Source organism: Nanorana parkeri, unplaced genomic scaffold (genome assembly GCF_000935625.1).
Source record: "Nanorana parkeri isolate BGI_ZX_2015 unplaced genomic scaffold, ASM93562v1 scaffold387, whole genome shotgun sequence".
Lineage (NCBI taxonomy): Eukaryota > Metazoa > Chordata > Amphibia > Anura > Dicroglossidae > Nanorana > Nanorana parkeri.
The window spans coordinates 134,947-159,793 of record NW_017306655.1 but is presented as its reverse complement, the minus strand read 5'-3'; the positions used below and the strand labels follow the sequence as shown (position 1 = coordinate 159,793).

At 40.9% G+C, this 24,847-nt stretch overlaps 1 protein-coding gene across 1 annotated transcript in view; it reads left to right on the top strand.

Annotated features, from left to right (window-relative positions):
• Nucleotides 1–570: 570 nt before the first annotated feature.
• Nucleotides 571–24,847, top strand: part of LOC108789331 (protein-glutamine gamma-glutamyltransferase E-like) — a 43,009-nt gene continuing 18,732 nt past the window's right edge. Inside the window, exons 1-8 of the mRNA XM_018559308.1 lie at nucleotides 571–745; nucleotides 10,360–10,500; nucleotides 12,528–12,770; nucleotides 15,117–15,235; nucleotides 16,330–16,458; nucleotides 17,780–17,957; nucleotides 21,899–22,034; nucleotides 24,690–24,793. Coding sequence (XP_018414810.1) covers nucleotides 739–745; nucleotides 10,360–10,500; nucleotides 12,528–12,770; nucleotides 15,117–15,235; nucleotides 16,330–16,458; nucleotides 17,780–17,957; nucleotides 21,899–22,034; nucleotides 24,690–24,793 — 1,057 coding nt within the window. The 5' untranslated portion in view covers nucleotides 571–738. The remainder of the gene's footprint in view (nucleotides 746–10,359; nucleotides 10,501–12,527; nucleotides 12,771–15,116; nucleotides 15,236–16,329; nucleotides 16,459–17,779; nucleotides 17,958–21,898; nucleotides 22,035–24,689; nucleotides 24,794–24,847) is intronic.

Below are 24,847 nucleotides of genomic sequence, written 5' to 3'. Positions count from 1 at the left end.
GAGGCCTTAGTGATACCCTTTATTGGATAACTTTAGCTAACTTCAGTATTACTAGGACTCTAAACTTTCCACGTTTATGCCATATCACAGTAGAAAGTCACTATGTTTAGCCAAGTGTCAGCTAATTATTTCAGCCATACCTAAAAGACACTGTGATGTACATCTGTTCCGTACAGCTAGATAAACTTCAGCAGTAACATTATCCCTGAGTAATATGACATGCCTTGCACCAGCCCAAATAATTTCAGTGTAAAAGAAACTACAACAACATGTCACAAGCTGTAAAAAATGAGCTGGGACATGTGCAAAAACTAGGCCAGGCATGATTGTGGGTTTAATCTGAACTGTTTGCAGGAGCTTGTAAAAATATGATTTACTGCGCGGAACAGTGCATACTGAAAGACAGGTTACCCGTCACAAGATAAGTATTTACATAGGAACACAGCAGCCAGTTTTTATGAGTAGATGTTCCAGTGCATGCCAAGGGAATGGTAAATGGACAGATTCTTCTGTTTGGCACTTCCGGTTATCATGTGAGCACTGCAGCAGGCCAGGAAGAGAGCGTACAGTGTAAGCGTTAAGGCATGTCCTATTAACACTCTCATAAAACATTCAGTCACTGGAATTTTAATAGTGAGGGCAGTGAGTGATACAAATAATGGTTGATTCACATTCATCCATTAGTTTGTCCGAGCACTATCTAAACCACAAACCAGACAGAGAGGACAACAAGGCACTATGGATGGTAAGTCAATTGATTATTTTCTGATTTTGCAATGTATTTTAAAAGCATAGTGCTTTCAAAGATAAATGTAATATTCTATGGTGATATAAAGCTATAGACAGATCAATGGTTAAAGATAATTTAAGGTTGTTGTACTGCTTTATTGAAACAAAGTTTCCTTGTTCATGAAATAGTGTCATCTTCTAACTAAACCCACAGTGTAAAGGCAGTATCAATGTTTACAGACATTTAATTGACATAACAGCTATACAAAATACAATGCAATATAATATTATAGTAATACAATATAGCTGTATAAAAGCTGTACAAAACATAATATAGTAAACACACTTTAAAATAACCAGTGAAATGATACTGTATGTACACTGATATCAAGTATTAGGTCAAATTTGACATACTTATAGGTGAAATCACATGTATTAATTATTAAAGTGTATGTAAAGCCATTTATTTGGGATAGAATGTGGAGTTAGACGATTTTTTTTTTGCTGCCTGTGTCCCCACTGGGGAGATCTCCTTTCACCATTGGTCCTGGTGACCATGTCTCCAACACAGAAAGTAACTGGAAATCCATTCATTTGAGTTGTCACAGGCAAGGAAGGTGCAGAATGGGCAGTCCCCTCGCTTTTCTCCTCTTACTTCTTGCCATGTCTCTGGAACAGGAAGTAATGGGAAATCTCCCACACAAAAAAAGATTAAAAAAACTGATAGAGGACTCCCTAACAGTTTTATCTATCAATACACTTTAACAGGTAAAAAAAACTACTAATTATTTTACCTGCAAAGAGAACACTTGCATTGTAGTGAGGTATACAGGAAAGGTTGGGAAACTTATTCCAAAACTTTAAAAATAATCTATTTACTGTATTTAACATCTCCAGTGTTGTGAACTGTGAATGCAAACCGTTGCTGTATTCCATGTAATGCGATTTAGCAAACAAATAATTAAAATAAATGCTTCACTAGAAGAATCAGCATATATGATTGTATGTTGTTCACCATCTCCACCTAAAATGCTTCCTTATTATGGCTCCTTAAATTAATTTATAACAAAAGCACATTCTGGACTTCTGCAGTTTTTCTGAGCATATCCAGCTTGAAAAGTGAGTAGTATGCTTTGAAATGTTGCAGAATGTTTTTTTTATTATTATTATGCAATTTAAAGAACTTTAATAAAGTCATGTTTTATGTCTTTTTGTTGTGAAGTTTTGTTTGACTTTAAAAGAACTTTAATTAAGTGTTTTTATATATTGATCTGCTGGTCTGACGTATTGCAAATATAAGGAGAACCATCGAGTGTCAATGTATGTTGTTGGACCATAGTAGATCTTGGAGCTGTTTTAATCCAGTTGTATATTATATTCAAATTTAAAGTGGAATTATATGTGTTTGTGTTGGGGAGTGGGTGGGGGTGGGATGGCTGTGGTAGCATTTGCCCATAATGGAGGGACTTACCTCACATGTTGCACTCATACAGCATATCATTGGACAGCCACTGGTGATTGTTTGATATGCATGTTTTTGCTAAAAAAAAACCAGAGGAGTTTTTTGTGCATAAGAGACATACACAGAAGAACCCAAAAAAGAAAACTGTTAGTATTTGTTTTTAACTTGTGTTCCACTTTAAACCTATATTGAATGTGGAATTCTTAAAGTGCCTAAGATGACTTAGATTTTAGGGTTGCAAGGTTTAATCAATATACTATGGGAGGAATTTATCAAAACTGGAGCAGACAAAATCTGGAGCAGATTTGCACTGCAGCCAATCAACTTATCTGTCTCATTTTCAAATCTTACCTGAGCAAACTAAAGAGAGAAGCTGATTGGTTGCCATGGACAACTGCTCCAGATTTTGTCTGCTCCAGTTTTGATAAATTCCCCTCTGTATGTTTGGAGGAACAATATGGTCACCCTTGGACAGGAAGTGTTTTAGGACTGCAGAACACCCATCCCTCTCCTTATTCCTATAACATAGGAATTCCAGTTGAAAAACCTTAAAGGGTACCCAACATAGACAGTGACAGAGAAAGGTGGGCAGCATGATACTTCTGGGACCCACAAACACCTTTTTTTGACCAAACTATAAGGCAAGAATTGGTAGCAGATATTTCCATAAATTAGCTTACAATAACAAGCTCATATCTGATACATTTTATGTTCTGTTTTTAAAGCAATAAAGAATTCTAAAGTAGGAAATGTAGAGCAGCCTTTCTCAACCTGGGTTCCTTGTTTATAGAGGTTCCTTGAGCAGTGAGAGGTGGGAGAATAAACTCCCATCTGATAGTATCTGCATAATTCTGTAGCCAGTGCTAATCTGCAGAGCTGGTGGCATGGCACCAGTATAGCATCTCTTCTAATTTTGCTACGAGGGCAGCATATTTCACACGGACCACCAGTCATCTTCCCACTTTCAACTTTCAACAAAACTTTCAACAAAAGCAAGCCCTTCTTCACTACCCTTCAATGTAAGGTAGGCCCTTCTTGTACTAAATAATTGGGCACTTTTCTGCTGGCCACCAATGTAAGAGGGGTGCTTCTTCTCAATGGTTAAAAAGGTAGAGAAAGGCTGATCTAGAGGGTCTTTTCTATTAATGCTTTACAAAACTGAAAACTGGGTTCACAGATTTTTATGCACAAATCTATTTACATTTTGGGAATCTTGATCTCAAGCCTGTTTCGTATTCACTAGCTTGAGTTTATTGTCCCACATAACTTATAAGAAAACTAAAGAACAGAACCTACCAACCCTCTGGGTCTGGAGTCCACAGTCTTTATACACTATTCACACCTAATGGCGCAATTCCTGCTTTGGACCACAACAGGCCTTAAAGTGTATCCCATTTAAATACTCCCCCTTTATTGTTGCCCAAAATTTGCTATATTGGGAGCACTGTTATGGTATACTCTTTAAGGTCTGTTGTAGTCTGAAACAGAAATTGTTTTGGGTGTGAATTGCCCCACATAGGCAATATAAAATTGTCCTCCAAAACATTGCGGCTTCAAGAGATTTTGGCTTTTCAGTCAGGCTTTTGCATTGTCTGTAGTTGTGGCAATCTTGGTTGGGCCATTTCTGTCAAAGAATGTTATGGTATATTTATAACCAAAACTTTTCTTTCTTTTTTTAGTTTCACATAGAGTAGGGAAGGGTAAACCCTCTGCCCGATTGTTTTTTGCTGTGTGTTTCATTGGGTAGAGCTCCCTTCACTTGTCTAAGAGACGCAACAGGAAGTGAGAATAAATCTCCTTTAAGTAAGATAAATGTTCCTCTTGCACAGCTGTCACTGGGCTACATGCCCCGATTGGAAGACTTACTCTTACCTCTTTTTCTGGTGACAGCTGGAACATTTTTGCTTTCTCCTCACTTTTAGTTCTGGCGACTACACCTCCCCTACATCCAACATTAAAAAAAGTTTTGCTTTTACACTTGAATTACTATATACACATGCTGTATGTACTGAACGCAAAAATATAATGATTTTGAGGTTGGATCATCTTCTACTGTACAACTACTGTTTATAGTATATCACTACCAAAGTGATAGAAGTTGAATATGCTTAAAGTATGTTTATTGGATGCACTTTTGAAGTTTAAATTGTTCCCTTTTATCAGGGCTTAGTATTGCAGCATGTTTAACCTGCACCTAGAGTTTACCCCTCAGGATCTCTTGAAGTACATGCTTTATTCAACCATACTAAGCCCTGATGAAGGGGGATCCGTTGAACCTGCATTCACTTTTTATGATACAAGATCAAGATCTGGATTCAAATGTTATGCTTTTGGTGCTTTCCTCCTTGAACACCTAGTCGCTAATCAAGTAAAGAACCAACCTTCAGCCACCACTGCTAGGAGAGCTGTCTAAAGTTGGCCATATACTTTATAATCTCTGTACAATCGCCTTGAGATTTACCAAAACTATGCAGTATGAGGACAACCTAAACACTCCATTCAGTTTCTATCAAATCAGTCAGGTCCTTGCACTGCATAGTTAATTAAAGACTTGACTACGGTATTAGAGATTAAGTGCCCCGTGCCTTTCTTCTACTAGCAAGAAAATTGTGTGTACCCATTGGGAGTGAACCACCTTTACAATTTGCACTCTTTTAGAACCATCATCCAATGGGGAAATCTGTTCTAATAACAACTATTAAAGCTGGATAAGCTTGATACTTGTGAAGAAATAAATAAAAAGTGCCATCATCTATACACATTGCCCAGTGCATTTTTTTCTTCCAATTGATCTAGAGTGATTTTACCACACTAAGGGGTCTATTCACAAAGCTGCCGAAGGATCTGGCCGTAGCTTCAGCCGATCCTTCGGATGGCTTCGGCCCCAGGACCCCTTCGGTTCAGGAGAACCGAGGGGGTGCTGTACAGGCTATTCACAATAGCCCGTACAGCTCCCGATCACGGCCGAGCAGCTCAGTCGAGCGCTGAGCCGAGCTGAAAGCCGAAGCTGGCCGAGCGGCCGGCCATTGGCCGGCCGACAGCCTGGCCGGCCGACAGCCTGCTTCTGACAGCTGGGCCACTTTCTGCATTCGGCTATTCTCTCACTGCTGTTCGGGATCTTTCAGAATAGCCCGAACAGCAGTGTGAAGCCTGCCGGAGGTTCGGCTCAGCCGATCCAGATGTTGGATCGGCTGAGTCGAACTCCTTCTGCACTTCGGGTCAGCCGAACATGCTGAGCATGTTCGGCTGATCCGAAGCCACACGAAGCAAGCCGATGTACGGCTGATTTCAGCCGATGTACGGCTGAAATCAGCCGTACCAGCCTGAAGTGAATAGCCGAACAATGTTCGGCTCACTTCACTTCTGATCGGTCATTCACTCGGCTGCCCTTGGCAGCTTTGTGAATAGACCCCTAAGTATCTGGCACAATACTTGTTGTTGGCTGGATAATATAACATAAATCAACAGAGTTATTTCAATTGTATGATATTGGAAAGCTCCATGAAAATGCCAGTACTGTGCTGGAATTTGTTATGCTATAATTGCAAATATGTAACATATATATTAATAGTAACACCAGTAATTTGAATATAGACTGCAGAATTCAGCAGTCTAGCAATCAGCAGGATGGCACGTAACACAAGGTTTATATGATTACCTACTTTTAAAGACTGTAACTGTAAAAATTCCTGATAAAATAATCTGTACAATTAAAAAATGAAAAAATAATTGTTGGGCACATACTGATAAAAACTAATTTGTAGGCAGTGCAAGCCATGCAATTATGTGACAGAAGTCCATGTGGCAGCCATATTCAGATTTTAGCTAGACATGTGTTGTAGCTGGTTTTTATGATATGGTTTCACAATGATTTGACATTTTAATTGGGGCACTGGGTTTTATTATTATTCATACAAGTTGTTTTTTTTTTTAGTATACCTTGTTGAATTCCATATTTATGAATGCAAAACTATACAACTCAACATGTTTTATGTGTCAGCATAATGGCTGGTTGACCATCTTAGGATGCAAAGCAATCAATTTCCATTCTTTTCCTCTTATTATAGGTCATTGATGTTTATTTTATTTTATTTATTTTACAACTTCTGCAGTTGCATTCCTATATAACGACAGGGCCACTATTGTATCCTGGTAACTCTATTGAGGTTAATGTCTTTAATGATAGTATTCAGCCTATGAATTCCAATTTTATTTCAAATACCTTTTATTGATATCGGTCCCCGATTGTGCATGCAGGCCAAGCTGTCTAGCAAACATGGCAATTACTGGGGTTGAGACAAATGATATTACAAACAACTGCGTGATGGAATCATGTCAATATGGATTAAACTCTCTAAGGAATGTTTCCAGCACCTTGTTGAATCTATGCTACAAATAATTAAGGCAGTTCTGAATACAGAAGGGGGTCCAACCCGGTACTAGCAAAGTGTACCTAATAAATTGCCCAGTGAGTATCAATCAATCAAATTTCTCCCTTTATTAGTTTAGAGCAGCCTGAACAGTAATAATGACTGCTGATTAGTTGTAATCATTTAAATAATTATTTTGAAATAAGTCTCATTCTAATGCAGTGAGTGACTTCTGCATGTGAAGACTTCATATCACAAGCTGTGACATAATCACAATAACACTGTCACGCTGCACATTGGCATCACTGTATTGGCACCACGGGATGGAAAGTATTTCCTTTTACGCAACGTGTAAAGATATTTCTAATTATGTAACCTTACTAGTGAATTCCAGCAACCACAATGTGTAAATAGACAATATTTCCTTTGTGATAAAACTTCCCTTTTAGGTGAGTGTGCTTGTACACCTTCGCTCTGCCATGTGTTTAGGAAGCCTGGCTGATTGTACTCATCATAAAATATTATTCCTGTAACATCAGCAGGATCCTTAATAATAGTTTTCCACTAAGTGGCATGTCCTGGACAAGCACACGTAATACAAATCAATGAGGCTCATTAGCATCTGAGTAATGTAACAAAATGAGCATGGGCCGACTGGTACAGGATTTTCATCCGTGTCATTATGTACATTCAAGTTTGTTAGTTGATTCAAACACACATTCATGATCCACCAGCATTCTTCACATCGCACAGGAGTTCAAAGCAAGCTGTCATCTTCCTAAACAGATGAAAGGAGCAGTAAAATCTATTTGGTCTGGAAAAGGCTGGATCTTCCTAAGTCATTCACTGTGGAATAATGTTTAATCACACGTGGAAAGTGGAACAACTCAGCTTGGTTGCACAGCCTAAACCAATTATGCACTTCACGAAAGAGTCAGATGGACCCCTCCCCTATAATTATATACTAATTTAATTGTAAAAGATCTGTTTCTGCTTCAAGGGAACCGGTCACTTTTTTAAAATTCACTGTAGGAAAACAGGCACTGCTGATGTCTGTAGGTGGATTAGTTGCTTGGACCTGTACTTGAGATATGGAAGCAAAATTCAGATTATAACCAGCTGCCTTTGTTTTATAACAGTCAAATGTCTTCATAACAAAAAAACATGAATGGCAATTTAAAGCCCAATTTAATTTTTTTTATCTTTATAATCTTTTTCCCAAGCTTAGAGCAAAAATAATCATTTGGATGACTGTCCACAAGTCTTGCATCTTCTTTAGGTGTGTGAGGTGGGGAGGAGGTGCGGCGTGCAGCGTGTGTGGAGCCGTGAACAGGGCCAACTGATCGGAAGTCGATTAATCGATTATTGAAAAAGTTGACAACTTTTTCAATAATCGATTATAATCGATTATGTCGATAAGTTGTTGCAGCCCTAGTGCCACCCCACTTCCTGGTTAAATGACACCCAGTGTCCATAAACCACTTCCTATGAGCTTAGGCAGTCATAAAACACCCCCTCCGGATTAAAGGTTGGATGGATCATGGAGCTGCCTGGGTTCACTCTAAGTGTTACTGCTCCGTGTGTGTAAAACTGGCCATACACTGCTTAAATTTTCGAAAGAAATTTAATACAAAATAACTTTTTTCAACTTTCTATTAGTTGATGGGGTTAAATAGATAATCGATATAGGCCGTAGTGATGAAAAACCCGAAGGAGCAAGATGGAAATTTTTTCTCAAATTAACAAATTTCTTACACTGAATGTGGCTTAAACTCCATCCATTGCAAATCAAATGTTAGAATTAAGTGAAATTTCAATAGACATTTGTCAAGTGTCTGATGGCACTATCGATGGTAAAGAAGACCTTTTGTATAATCGTTCATTCAGAAATCTACTAGTGTATGGCCAGCTTAAGTTAGCAAGTCAAAGGCTGACTATCAGATGCAAAGTGTGGGGGGTCTCAACTGGAGGAAGCCAATCAGCCAGTGGACATTGGCACCACTTGAGATAGAACTCATCTCAGATACTTTTTAATTAATTTCTTTCAAATAATTCCCTGCGTTACTCCCACTCAGCTTGATCCCAAGCCTTCCATCAGTAATGTAAAGGCATTGTATGCAGGGAAGTGTAGTTATACTTCACAATAGAAGTGTAGCCACTTTACCCTAAGCAGGGTGACTCCTTAAATTTAGTTCTGCTAGACTATACTCAGTCTAGCAGATTTTATACCATGTGTTCATTTGGCTTTCCTTAAGTGTTCTGTTATTGTTTGCATCTGCCTGTTGCTGGGTTTAACTTTGCCAGAGAGCAGAGCAACCAATAGTGGAGTGTTATGGATATCTGTGTGTCTCCAGCTAATCACTAGAAGCTTAATAGCTAGTGGTGCATGCAGGTGGGGAGGGACATAAATATCTGGGTCTGACCATACAAGATTTTCTTTCCCCCCAGGTTATGTGTGAGCTGTATGCCCGTAGCCTGCAGGTGGTCAGGAATGAACCTGTCGGGGTCTGGGCTGGAGAACCAGTGAAGAACTTACGCTGCTTGAGGGTGCCTGAGAAGCCAGGATGGGCTTGGATCTCAGAGAGAAGTCTGGTGTCTCACCTAGGAAATTCTATGTTAGATCCTATGTTAAAATCTGCCAACCAGCTAAGGTGCTACAATACACAGTGCCACCGCAATCGATTTAAAGGCACTCTGTACTGTGAAGCTAGGAACTGGTCGATGAGTCTGGAGTTCTGTACTGCCCTAGATATCTGTAGCCCTTTGCCCTCTCTCCCATTTTTGTCTCTTCTAAAATATTAGAAAATCCTTAAAGTGACTGGCACCCAATGTTACTTTCACATCCCACAAACCGGCTAAGGACAGGAGGCGTTACAGAAGGTTTTGATGTGACAGCAATGTTAAAGCTGTCCAAAGCCAATGGTCAAGTGATTACAGGGGCATATGACTGCTACTTTCCTGAAACTCTTTAAAGTATTTCATATGAAATATTTCACAGAATACATACAGGAAGGTTTGACGGGAGAAAAACCAACAGACTAGTGACTTACTTTCAATCCTGATGAAAATGGCCACCAGGAAAAAGAGAGAGTGAATTTTCACAGGTGGACAATAAACAGAAATTAAAAATAGAAATAGTTCTAATCCTTCCCTACTGTATCTAAAACAAAAAAAAAATGGGCTTAGATGCACTTTGCACAGTAGATATCTATATTTTCTTCTACAAGTTTCTTCTACTGAAAATGACTGAAGATGTCAACACACAAGTGTGAACTTAGTCTAAGAGAGGCAGCACAGGGGTGCAGTGGTTAGCACTTCTGCCTTGCAGCACTGGGGATCCCTGGTTTGAATCCTGGCCAGATCACTATCTGCAAAGGAGTTTGCATGTTCTCACAGTGCTTGTGTGGGTTTCCTCCCACACTCCTAAGACATGCAGGTAGGTAAATTGGCTCTGTATGTATGTGAGATTTTGAGCTCCTTGAGGGCAGGGACTGATGTGCATGTGCAACTATGTAAGGCACTGTGTAAATTGTCGGCGCTATATAGATACCTGTAATAAATAAATAAGAGAGGATTTCCCCTCACTTTAGAAAGATTTCCTTTCACTTCTTTTTGTGTTGATGGGACAGGAAGTGAAGGGAAATGTCTTCATTTGGACATAAAAGACATACAAAACCTGCCAGTGTTTACAATAAAATATATATTTACTTGAACAATTGAACGTCTGTTGAACAATAAATATAATTTCGTTTTGTTCCCTTTACTGATTTAATTTTTGCTTCTTTCATGTTCTTGCAGAATCCAATAAAAAGGCCCATCACACGGATATGTATAACAGCTCTGAGCTGATACTACGCAGAGGACAATCTTGCAGATTAACTCTGGAATTCAACAAACCACTTCGTGACTGGCAGAGTATAGTGTTCATTGCACACACAGGTATCTTCTCTATGGCTTCTGCTGTGTTTGGTGTTATCTCTCTGATGGGTGTTGTCTCTGTAGTACACTAGCACCCTACCTGTAATGTTAATAGTATGATATGAGTAATAGACACTTATCCATTTTCTTAACATTCTGCAAGCAATTCTTGCCATTAAACACACATATGATATAATTTGGGCAGAACAAATATACAATTTTAAAGACTGATTTTATTACAGAGTCATTCACACTTGTCTTGTAGGTGCAATTAGGAATTCCTGCGTCAGGAACTTGCGATTTCCTGCAGAAGGAATCCCAAATCTGCCATTTAGAAGTGGTAGCTGTCACCTGCTCAAGTTAATGATCATGTGAAAGTGGCCGCATTTGAAAGCTGAAGTGCGCTGGCAATTTACATGCAATCAGGAATAAATCAATATCCCTGGACACATGAATTGCATGTATCGATTTCCAATGTGACCACTCTTACCCAATCATTAACTTGAACCGGTGACAGCTGACGCTTCTAAATGGCAGATTTGGGATTTCTGCTGCAGGAATTTGCAATTTTCTAAGGCAGGAATCCCTAAATGCACCTGAATGAAGCCTTAGTCATTCACACTTGTCTGTTTTTCTGCAGTAAAATCACTTCAAATAGAAATCTTATTCCCTGATATGTTGCTAGTTTAGACAGCGTCTATGCACCGCAATTTAGTTTGGTTTTTAAATATAGGATAGGAAGCATTTATGTGCCATTACATGTTTTAAAGCTCAATACCACCTTGGATTTAAGATTAAAATTCACTTCAGCTGGTTTTAGTAGAAAAAACATCTTTCACTGCAATACTTGCCTCTTTTCTGGCGCTGTCCCCTTTATATTTACTTTTCTGCCATCTAACAGCAGTCCTATTCAGTGTTAAAAAGAGAACGAGAGCCAAACCTTTTTTTGGCTCTAGCTCTCTTTGGGTTTATAGGAGTATATTTACGAATGTACTCCTGTGACCCAAGCTCCGCATGTAGCAGGCTACTGCCCACTATATGTTGACAGCGCAGAGCCACCACTGCCTGATTGACAGCTGGCTCTGTCTCTCTAGAGCCAGAGCCATCTGTGACCACCCCCTCAGCTGACAAATTGTAATAGCTGCAGTGTCACATGCCGGCTCAAAGTATTGGGAAGAGTAATTTTACTCTTCCAATTCTTCTCATTTGAATAACACTCAGTCAGAACATTGATTTTAGGCAGGCCTATTGGAGTTGGAGTTATGCAAATAACAAAATGCTTTAATAGGAGGATATAAGTGTGGAGAAGTGAGAGTTGCTAGACAGGATGCATTTGCATGTAGACTCCCCTATGTAACACCTACATGGGATGCTAAGACCTCCATGAATGGAAAAAAGTGAAATCCAATGAATGAAAGTGGCAGGTCAGTGACAATAAGGTTGGGTATTGAAAGGGCTAGGTGAAGCTGAACATCCTGCAGTCAGGAATTGAGGTGGGCCCTGTCTGACTTGTTGTGGCGTCCAATACACATTGTCAGAAGCTTACAGTGTGCAGTGAAATCAGAGTAAGCAATTTCAGTATAGGAGAGTCAGTACAACTGCACAAGACTGAAAGTAAGGCTGGATTTCAACTTTAACTTCCAAAAATGTACTGAAACTAAACCATCCACATAACCACTATATCATTGAAGTTGTTATTTTCACCATATCAAGGAAAATATTCATATAAAAAAGCTTTGTGAGTTTATCCAATCATTTTTGCAAATTAATTTTTCATTAACTGTTTTACTGGGGTAAGGTTTGTGTCTTTTGCCTGCATACTTTGTACCAAAAGTTGTCCGTCGTTCCCATATGAGAAAATGGGAAGGTACTGTATAAAATATGAATTCTTGTACTCCGCTACTTTTCACTGAATTACGGACCTAAACATATATGATATTAGTAATATACAATTTGTGCTTTCTTATATATTCTGGTATAATATGCATGTGTGTTTCCTTTTCAGCATGCATCCTATTTATTTCTTGTCTTTTGTGTGTCTTTGAAAGGTCCACAGAACTCAGGATATCCGAACACAGATGTGCAGTTTCCTTTGTCCAGTTCATGGAGCAGTGGCATGTGGAGTGCAGTTCTAGAGTCCAGCCCTGGCAATTCCCTGAAGATAATAATGTCCAGCCCCGCCAATGCAGCCATAGGGAGATATGACCTCAGTGTTCAGATCTCTGTGATGGGTCAAACAGTCACATATTCACTTGGCAAATTCATACTGCTTTTTAACCCCTGGTGTCTAGGTAAGGTCTAACACACTGGAACGCTGATAAAAATAAATAATTTAATATATATCAATTTCTTTTTGAACAACTTATATGAACATTAGAAGGAATGTGTGAAGAGGGGTTAGGAGACATTACTAATGCTGGCCGTAGAAGTAATTTACAAGGATCTTTACATGTATGAGTTGTATGTGATTAACAATGAGTATCTCAAAGCAATAAAAATCCTCAGCAGCAATTGGAATGTAACGTGGACAATCTTTACTGGCTGTAAATTCGAGGACAGTAAAATAAGTTATTTAAGCTAAACTTTAGTCAAAGAACCTTATAACCTTTACTGGTTCCCTGGTCACCACCATTAAACCAGCAAAAATAATTTTCTAATACTGTGCTGTTTTTTATATAACATATTTTAGACCCAGTGATGTCATCAGTGGGTCTTCTCACCTCTGCACTGGCCAGTGGGTGGGACTGGTGGGGTTAGAGATGTCAGTCATGATGGGTCGGTGTTCCTAGGCAGACTAGATTAGCATGCAGCCCACTATTTGTATGCCCACATTTGACACAAGGCTTCTGCAAATGCCAGTGCAGCTGTTCAACTACCTAAAAGGGACAAGCCACTGATAGCCAAGCTAGGGGGGTAGGGGAGGAAGTGATACAGCTGATATCAGGAAGTAGGCAGCTTCTATTGCATTCTCTGAGCTTGTTACAGTGTGCAAAGACAAAAAAAGCTGCTGCAGTCCGATCAGCAGAGAAAGCTGTACATTGGCTAAAGATTTAAGGTAAGACCGAGTGAAAAAATTAATATCTACAGGATTATTCACAAAAGGGTGAGGAGAAAAGGCAGGAGAAGTGAACAATCTGGGACAACATAGCTGAACTCGAGAGTGAGCTGAATGGGAGAATTTTTCCAAATCAGCTGTTTTGGCCTAGAGTGTTCACTTCTCCTGCCTTCTCCAAACTCTCCATCCTTTTGTGAATAACCCTGCTAGAGCCGAACACATTTGAAAATCATTACTATTTTTTTGTGTTGCTCAGCAATTGTTTTAGGAACCAGCAGGGCAAATTCATATTTCCTACACCTCAAGGCCAACTGACTTGTGACATCCTTCTCCCCTATTCCAGTCAACTAGCTAGATATAGTAATACACCGATGAGATCCAATATTTTAGCCACACAAGGCAAGTAGATGCTGGGAACATGAAGGCTTAAAGGAGAACTATGGGGTAAGTGTTTTTCCCCATAGTTCTCTTCAGGGTCATGGGAGGACAAAAAAATCTCTTTGGACCAACTGGCATATGATCAATGGGCATTTACATGAAACCTTTACCAACTTAGGCCTTGAATACTCGCTACAACCACCAAGATCTACATCCATAAACTGTCAATCTACTCTGCTTTAAATTAAGTTCTAGGTGCATGGAGCCAGTACAGTATTCCATCATCAAAGATGGACATACTACACAGGGCAGGGCAGGGCAGGGCAGGGCAGGGCAGGTCAGGTCAGGTCAGCAGTTTGAAGCCATTTTATACTCAGAAATATGTTATGCGTGACATCCCTAAAAGTCCTACTGGTAAAGGCCACAGGCTATCTTGACCAAGAAGAAATCTAGCCCTGAGAAGAAGCATACAGTATATAAAATCAAGAAAATAAACGATTTGGCAAATAACTGAATGTGTTAAAAAGTAACATATAAAATATACATTAAAAACTGCCTATTAAATCTGTTACATGTTCTGTAGATAAAATATCTACAGGGACATCTAGGTTTCTAAAATTGTAAAACTAAACAATGCCCTTGCCTTGTTTTAACACACACCAATTTGTCCTTTTTTAGGATGATAAAAGGCAAATTTAAAGCCCATTTATAGTCAAAGGAATAGATATGAAGTCAGACATTGTAGTAACAATCTCAATTGTCATGCTTACTTCTTATTTCCCATTACAGCAGTTTGGCTGTGCAGTCTAATAGGCACAAGAAGAGACTCACTGCTCTCAGTAATTAACACAGAGCTGGTCAGACATGATGCCTCCTCTCTCTGCGCAACAAGTTTGCATGAGAAAGCATGAATGTGTGAAGGGTGTTACTGTTACTCAGCTCTGCCAACACAGGGTACAGAAAAGGAGGATGAAACATTTTCAGTTAGACTAAAATATATTTTAAAGCACAAACAAGAATCAGTCTATTCATAAAATGCTGGAGCTTGACACTATAAGGAGATAAATAAAAAAAAAAACCTGTGGGACTTCAATTGGGCTTTAAATATTTACTGTATATTGAAGGCTCAGCTAAACCTGCCAACCCAGATGTGTTCCATATTTAAGCTTTCAATGAAGAGTAAATTTTAACTTCTTCTCTACAGATGATGATGTGTACTTGGCCAACGAAGAAGAGAGGCAAGAATATGTCCTAAATGACCATGGTGTCATTTTCATGGGAAATGAGAAGCATGTAACAGGCATGGGATGGAACTACGGTCAGGTAAGCTCATAACCGGCATTCAGATATATTAGCAGAATCCATTAAATATATTTCTTTATGATTTCAATATCCACTCTTTTTAAATACTGTATGTCTGTCAATTACTAATTAATATACATATGCACTGCCACAGAAAATTCACTAATATGAGCTTGTATTGTCATAGTCCTTATTGTGCAGCCAATAGAAGAGGAAGTATAAATTAAGATGGGATATAGCAGAACTAATGTCCCTTCCTAGCTCCTGCACTGCCAGGCTGCCTCTCTCCCTTTGTGCCCGGTGTTTCTGGGTCCAATGACGTCAGCACTGCACATCGCTTAAGGAGCAGCACCTACTGCATTCAGCGTGCAAGCAATGTTCCTGTTTGGCTCCAAGCTTCTATCTGTGGCCTTACTCCTGACCTGCTTTTTCCTTGAACTGTCCTTTTGTGTACTGACTCAGCTTACTCTTCCTGATTTTACTTGTCTGCTGCCTGCCCTGAACATTGGCCTGTCTTCCGGATCTCTGTCTTCTGCGTTGCCAACTCTGTCCTTGCCAGTGCTGCCTGAACACTTCCTGGTTCTTCTTCCCCTGCATGCACGAGTAGTATCCACACATTAACAAGAGTGAACCTGGAGGTCGCAACCGGAGCTCAACATACAGCTAAGGTTAAACTTCCGTAAGGGGCTCTCTGGCAGAATAGCCGTTGGTCATTTAACCCTGTGCCCTTGGAGATCCCACACCACCTGTTTGCTTGTGAGCTCACAGCCTTTGGTACTGTGACAACTATCTGCTTACAAACTAGACTGCAAGTCTACCATGAAATATGTTATGAAATCTGACCATGCACAATAAAATGAAGATGCCCAACCCAACTAGTTGTTGTCTTTGGATGACCTAGACACTTCTTGATATGGCCTAACACATGCAGTCAATGTTTAAAGGGGTAGTTGAGAAGATCAATGGGGTAGGGGAAGATAGTACCTCATGGCTGATAACCTCTATAATATATTTTTCTACACCAATTTATAGTATTATATGTAATATTTTTTTCACAGCCTCTTTGACTTACATGTGAATATTTGATGTGTATCTGTTATGTTTGACTTGTCTAGTTTGAAAATAATATTCTGAATATCTGCCTGGACATTATGGATAGAAGTCTGAACTGTCAGAAAGACCCAGCTCTAGATTGCTCCCAGAGGCACAATCCCATCTATGTGGGAAGAATCGTCAGTGCAATGGTAAGAAAGGATCACTTTGTGTGCAGAGATACTTGAAATATGCTGAGGCTGATTTATAAAGAATCTGAATGGGGGCTATGAGACAGTCGCGTCACAAGGGGGGTGCGGCCCGCACCCGGGTGCCACCATTGGAGGGGTGACACCAAAATGATTCACAGTCATTTTGGTGTCACCCCCCTCTGAAAAGTCGGGCGCTCGGTCATGGACCGAACGGCCCAACAGTATCAGGAGAGAGGAGGCATACCTTATCCCGCCGGGTGACTGTCCACTCCTCTCTCTGCCGGCGTCCATCACCAAGATGGCCGCTGGCAGGTATCAGCATACTGACGCGCGTGCGCGATCACGTCATCGCGCACGCGTGTGGTGACGTCATCGCGCACGCGTGTGGTGACGTCACGCGCATGCGCAGTGACATCTCGGCGGGGTGACACTCGGTTACCGCTCCGGGTGTCACCCACCCTCAGGACACCCCTGCTATGAGAAAATAACAACTCATCGTATTTTTCCTTATACAGGGAAATTTTCAGCGGATTTTAGTCACTTTCAACTAACTTTCATTTACAAAAAATGAATAAGAAACCAAGGCAACCTAAAACAAACTTTTAATGGTACTTTGCTTTGATTTTTTGCAACGTAACCTGGTGTAAAAGTGGCTGAAATTGTCTGGAAGTTACGGTGTCTGTACAGAATTATTCTGGCCGTCCAATATTTATTTATTATTGGTATTTATATAGTGCAGACAATTTACACAGCGCTCTACATAGTTGCACATTCACATCAGTCCCTACCCTCAAGGAGCTTACAATCTAAGGTTTCTATCTCACATGCAGGGCCAATTTAGACAGGAGCCAATTTAACTTCCAGCGTGTCTTTGGAATGTGGAGAAGCCCAATGCCCTTTAAGAATGCAAGACTCAGAAGTCTTATTGGCCTAGTGGTACCTTCTGCATCTGTACTACTGTATATTTAACTTAGATATCTGTTTCTCCCATGAGCTAGACAGAACAGTCAAAGTGTTGGTTATGTTTTAGATGAAGCGGAATTCTGAATCAAGTTTTACTTTTTTAGAAGAACGTTACATGTATGATTCCTGCACAATTACTTGCTTAGAAGAATATTACATCTGAATACAGCATTTCTCAAGATCTCAGTGATTCTCATCTCAACACATAACCAACACAAATGAGAGTTAAAGTGGTGCTATGGGACAGAACTGGATGCCTTACCTTGGTGTAATCCATTATGCAATATCGATTCAAATAGAAAACAGGTTTTTTTTTTTTTTTTGCTTTCACACTAAAAGATTCTGTTTGTGGACCTAGATCAACAGCAATGATGACTATGGTGTACTTGAGGGGAAATGGGAAAAAGACTTTTCAGATGGGGTAGACCCAAACAGCTGGAATGGAAGTGTGGAAATCCTTTGGCAATGGAAAAATGGTAACTTCAAGCCAGTGAAGTATGGCCAGTGCTGGGTCTTTGCAGCAGTGATGTGTACAGGTGAGCCATTGTTATACATTTTTCTTGCTGTGCTATATGTTCATAATTACATTTTGAGCAGAGTTCTGCATTGCATCTCTTATGGCAATCTAGTGCAAATGCCAGGAAACCTTGCCTATGCAGGGAAAAGTGACTTTGCAAAGGTACATCCCCTGACCCCCTAATACCCACCTTATCTGCACTTCCTTGCCGTCCCGCTGCTGGCAGGAATACCCAGCACTTGCAGGTATGGGGGAAGCATGTGACCTGTGACATTGCCCAGGGCTAGCAGCCAATCACAAGGCCTGAGCACATGACCATGGCAGCGATGTCATCCTTACCTCAGGTCATCAACAGAGCTGAAGAGCAAGGAATTAAGAGGAACACAGCTAAGGTAAGTTTATGAGGAATGGCAGTTGTCCTTTGCAAAGTAATCTTGCACTTCATGGTCAACAAGGAACATGCTAATAGGAGGAAAGAGCAGAGTGCAAGTCTGCTGCTCCTCTTTTCAGATTTCCTAGATTTTTAAAAGTTAACCCTTGCAGTGGGGCTACCCCCGCAGTGCAAGGGTTAACTGCTTGTTTTTCTGGGGTGATAATAAAGATGATATACTGACCCAATTCTCGGTCCTGCGTCAGTGACTGCTCACCTCTCTCCCCCTCTGCTCCAGTATGTCCCTTGGTGTGTTCACATCTAATAGACTGTATTAGATGTGAAGATGTCACGGGTCCTTAGACTGCCGGAGCCTAGGGGTGAAGAAGGTGCGAGGAACAGTCTAGCAGCCAAGCAGGATCAAGGTTTGGGTGAGTATATCTTCTTTATTTTTGCTCCCTGGACAAAACAAGCAGCTAACCCTTTGGCCTCATTCACACGAGAAAAAGCTCCGTGCGCGGCCGTATCGGGCAGCTTCTGGGAAGGACAGGTGCTGCGTGTGATTAGTATGCAGCCCCTGTCTTCTCTATGGGAGTACGCGGCCGTACGCTGCCCTACGCTCAACCCAAGTGCAGGTCCGTACGGGTGCTGGTGTCCCAGCTCCGATGCAAACAGGATCCATCCTGTCAGCGTACGAGTACGGACACCCGCACGGACGTGCAGGCCGGGTGAGCGTAGGGCAGTGTACGTCCGCTTACTCCCATAGAAAAGGACAGGGGCTGCATACTAATCACACGCAGCACCTGTCCTTCCCGGGAGCTGCCCGATACGGCCGTGCACGCAGCATGGAGCTGTACATGCCGGCTTTTTCTCGTGTGAATGAGGCCTTTCAGGGCAGGGGTAGCCTCACTGCAAGGGTTGACTTTTGAAATTCCTGGAGTTCCGCTTTAAAATAAAACATTACTAACTGCGAAGAGGGTTAATGCTGAAGTCAGCTGCCAAGCCCTACAGTGTGTCTGCATAGATTAGCAGCAATTTAAATAAAAGGTTTCATAGTTTGTGTTTGATGATTATAAGATTAAAAAGTATTAAATTCCTGAATGGCAAGACGAGAGTTTCATATACCGTATCTGAATCAATAGATTTTGGGTACATTAAAGGGTAAAGGAAGATTTTACCTTCCATAGTCACATGTTCAGTCTCAGTTTTGTAATAAGTGAAAATCTGCTTAGAAAGGTGAGGTGGAAAACTTGTAACGGTGCAGAATTTTATTTGGATATTCTGACCAATACTAAACCCACCATATGACGAGCATACAAATCTCTGTTCCTGGTTTCTATGAGGTCTGGTATTTCTGCCAGGACAGGGGAGCAGGAAATCCGATTCATAGGAGTGTTCACAAAAAGTAGACCCCCCAGTGTTGCAATGGTTGTCGAGGTTGAAAACGAGCACATTTTTATTTTTGGCAGTACTTAAAAATCATAGCTGGATGCTAAAATACAATAGTAATTTAAATACCATTACATTCAAAATTAAGTTATTAAATCATTTAAAAAAAATTATTGAGGGGACAATTCCCTTCTGAGTGACTACTCATTACCATACAGTGAGCAGAATTTATCAAAACTGGCAAGCAATCAGCTTCTCTTTTATATTTTTAAAACTAAACTGAACAAACTGAATAGAGAAGTTGATTGGTTACTGTGGGCAACTACTCCAGATTCTGTCAGTGTCTGCTCCAGTTCTGATAAATCCCCCCATGGTCTGTAACCCCATTTTAGGACAGACAGTCCTACTCATAAAGTTTTGCAAGTGCTAATGAAATCTGCCAGCACAGTACAAACAAGGTTAATTATTTAAAACAAAACTCCCCTTAACCCACAGACAGCGATAATTAAGCAGGATTTTTCTGTCCTGGAGCTAGCAGATAGAACACTAAAGTTATGCTATTTGAGACAGGTAATATTAGTTCCCGTTTCAACAAAATTCGGAATCCGAAATTCGTTAACGGAATTTCGTATTTCGGATAAAAAAAATCTTGTCATGTTGTTCAACCTCAGTCACAGGGGTAATATTAGTTTCCGTTTCAACGAAATTCGGATTCGGATCCGAAATTCGTCAACGGAATGTCGTATTTCGGATACATTCGGAAGCATTGCAATTCGGATTTCAGATGCATCCGAATTTTAGGAAATTCGGACGAATTTTGATTTGTAACGAAACGAATCGCACATGTCTATTTGATTGAGAACTTCATGTGTAACAAATATAAAGTAGGTGTTATCCCAATTTGTCCAACAGTCACAACAAGAAGTGAGAGGAAATCCCCCCAAAGTGAGGGAAATCCCTACTGGTCAGCAGGGTCACTAGAACTAGTGTCCCCATTGGAAGATTTCTCATCTATTCCTGTTCTTGTGACAACCTAAAATTTGACATTTTCTTTCATTTTCACAATCCCCAGGACACAAAGAGAGGCTGAATCTCCCTAATGGGGGCACATGCAGCAATAAAAACCTGACAGCTGTTCTAATTCCTCTACACATCTATCCAAAACTAAAAAACAAAGTTTTGGCTTCAGTTGCACTTTTAAACCCACAAAACAAAATGTAATTTATTTCAGCTTTCCTTAGATGTGGTGGCTGCACTAGTTTTTTATGGGAGGGCTTTTTTTTCTTTATTATCCCCAGGCTCTCCTGCCAGTAACACACTTCCTATCCTAGGGTGACAGTATTGTCAACCAAGGCTGCTCTCCATATCTAAGTTACAAACACCTACGTCTCTTCCCATCTCCATTACACAGGGGCGTCTCAAGGCTGGGTGACACCCGGAGAAGAGACCGGGTGACACCTCCCCCGCCCCCCTCCTGTGACGTCTTTGCGCATGTGCATGACGTTGCGGTCCTATTGATGCCAGGTGATGGATGCCGACAGAGAGAGGAGGGGACGTTCCCACTGACACTGACACTGTCGAGCTCTCAGTCCGTGACCGAGTGCCGGACTTTTCATAGGGGTTGACACCAAAATGACTGTCAGTCATTTTGGTGTCACCCCTCCAAAGGTGGCACCTGGGTGCGGGCCACAACCCCCGCACCCCCCTTGTGACGCCACTGCCATTACATAAGGGGAGGTGTTTTGTAGTTTACAGAAGATAGCTGGGAAGGCTGATAACATAGTTTGAGCTTTCAGTTTACTGAAAAGGAGGTGATAATGTCACTAAATTTATAGCAGGATCAACGATTGTTTTTGTTAACTTGCAGTAAATGTTCTTAACCTAAAAAGAAAACAAATGCAGTCATCACATCGAAGGACCAGTAGGCCACGGTATATTGTATTCTTGTTCTTGGGTTTAGGAACGCTTTAACGTAAACCTGTCAAAACAACTTTGCTGACAAGATGCAAAAGGGAGTGACAGGCTTTGCTCTAAGCCAATAAATCTTAGGCTGAATGTAATAAATCAACTCATCTTATCACTAAGAAGCACAACATGATGTACTAAGCTCTTGTCAAAATAGAAATTGTACGTTACTCTTGACCTTTGTTGGCGATCACCATAATATACACTAATTATATAATTGTCTCTTGTTGCATTAGCCCTCCGGAGTCTGGGCATTCCGACCAGAGTCATCACGAATTTCAACTCTGCCCATAACACGGATGGGAACATGATTATAGACATGCACTATGACACAGAAGGAAAGTTCCTGGAGCTCTCTGATGACAGCATTTGGTAAGTTGTGTTTTGCAGTAGAGCATGGGCAGGCAACCCCGCCACTCCAGCTGTGGTTAAAGCAGAACTGCGGGTAGGAATTCTCTTAACCCTTCCAGTGGGGCTTCCCCCCCACAGCAAGGGTTAAGTGCTTGTTTTTGTCTAGGTTCAAAAATAACAAGTAATCCTCTGAGCCAACTTTCACTTAGACTGGTACCTTCCACCTTCCCCTCCGCTCCAGCGGTCTAAAGGTGCCCATACACCTTACGATTATCGTACGATTTTTGTATGCGATCGACTTTTCGTCCGATATTCGTATGTGTGCATTGCAGTGTCCGACCGACGGTACTGTACAATCGTACAACTTTTGATGGTCAAGCATGTTTGAAAACTTTGCTAGATCGTACAATTGTCGTAAGGTTGCTGGCGTTTCCGTCCGTCAAAAGTCGTACGATCTACATTGCGCTTGCACTAACGAAAATAGGGCAAATCAATTACCGCATTTTGTCCAGGTGCTTTTCGTTATTACGGCTAAATTAATCTTGCGATCATCGGGGGAGGATGGGGCTGCCGTACGAAAATCGTACGACTATTGGATCGTAAGGTGTATGGGCACCTTAAGAGGGTTATTCACTAATGAGCCAAGGGATCCAGCCGTAGCTTCTGCTGATTCTTCGGCTCATTTCAGCTGCCTGAGCCCTTCGGTTCAGTAGAAGTAGATATATGAAACAGCGTAAAAAAAAAAACGCTTTAAAAGAGGTTAAAACTTACCTGTGTCTTCGCCGCACGCTCCCGTCCGAAAATTTGAAAAATCTCGGGTGACAGGTAAGTCTATGGACTGCGTGCACACGCATGCAGACTTGATGGGACAGGAAGTGCCAGCAAGCACAGAGGAGTCAGCGCTGGATCGGAGACCCGCAGCAGCGCTGGAGAGAAGCCTGAAAAGGACAGGAAAGAAGAATATCAGATTAAGAGACATCATTTAAGGTAAGTGCTTTCATTAACATTCACTAATTAACATTAATGTCACTTTAAGTTACAAGAATACAGAACATAACAACAAAGATAACCGTTTCCTGTTACAAAACATTGTTTTATCTGATAGTTTCTCATAAGGTATTATGACAAACACTGGGGAAGTTTTCAGATAGTGCTGTAATGTTCCTGTATTTGTTGGGTCTTAATTACTAAACCCTTTCCATGCCAGTAAAGTTATTGCACATATATTGACTGTAACACAGATAATGTATTAGCAATAACATGTAAGAAGGTGAGTAGTATATGCACAGAACAACCAGAAATAAAAACACAGCATTTTCTATCTGATCATCTTTCATTAAAGATTAACTCAAACCAAAACGTTTATTATGTTGGTTATGTGTTTAGTTGAAGCACTGAGATATTGAGGAATGCTGAATTAAGTTTTACTTGCTTAGCAGGAATACAGCATTAAACAGGAAACATATATATCATAGATAAACATGCACAAGCATAGAGACCAACATTGTACCACAGCGCCATCTAGTGCCCAAAATACATAGTTACAGTACACTAGCATATGCTGCTGCATTTCCAACATATTAAAGGGGAAATTCCACCCTTAAAGGAAGCAGATAGAGCAATAAAGCCTGGTGGAGGCTCTAAACCTCCCCAACTGTATTCAAATCAAGGAAAAAGAAACTTCAGGCCAGACTTTAAAAGTGTGTTTACTTTTTATGAAATAGATATTGAAATAATTCTACTTCTCATGTATACACTCCAGTCAAATGTCAATATTCACCTCTCTGCATGTTACCTGTACTGGGATCACCAAACACCAATCGCACAGTTCTGCCATGTAATCTTATCTCTACCAATATTACGTACCTGGAGGGATTCCCTTACACCTCTGGTCCAGATACCCCTGGAGGAGAGCACAGGGAGTGTGAGGGCACAGAGTGGCATGGGTGCTGGGAGTCCAGATCAAGTGACAGACTGGTAGCATGGTCAGGACAAGCAGTGGACAGTGGCTAAGAAGACAGGTAGCAGGCAGGGTAGCAGAGTCATAGTCAGGATGCAGATCGAGGTCACATCAGAAGATCAGCAGAGAGAAGTTGTGGTCAGGAACTTAGCCAAGGTCAAACAGGAGGAAGCAGAGGCAAGTCATAGTCAGGAACTAGCCGAGGTCAATAACAAGGAGGCAGAGAAGAGAAAAGTCCAAGGGCAGGCTAAATGAGCTACAGGGAAGCAAATCAGAAACAGGGTCACAGGGTAACATCTGAAGACCATCCAGCAACTTCCCAGCTCAGCCCTGTTCCTTAAATAGGCCATCTGGCACCATACCTGGAGTGTGCCCTTGTAGATTAGGGAGCTCATGTGAGTTAGCGCACTCGCATGAATTAGCCTGAGTAGGTGAACTAGCCAGAGTATGCAAATTAGAAAGCTCACACTTAAGTCAGCGCAAATGCAACTGGCTAGAGATGACTCTTATCCTGTGCATTGGTGCATGTGCACCTTGTCTTCTAATGGCATCCTGACAGTCAATCTGTCACTGTAGACACAGTTTTAAATACACTGCCAAATTTGGCTGCAAGGCATCATGGGACAAGTTTCAAGATGTTCTAAAATGTGTTAGCAACATAATGATTTCATTGATTCGCTGGAGCTTTTAAGCAATACAGAATGTTTACACTGCAGGAACTTTCATGTGTGGAATGAATCCTGGTTTTTAAGAAGAGACCTTGGCATTTACTACAGTGGCTGGCAAGTTCTGGATTCGACACCACAGGAGGAAAGCCAAGGTAAGAAAGATGGACAGATCCAACTCCCCCCTCTGTCTCTAAGGGCCACCCCAG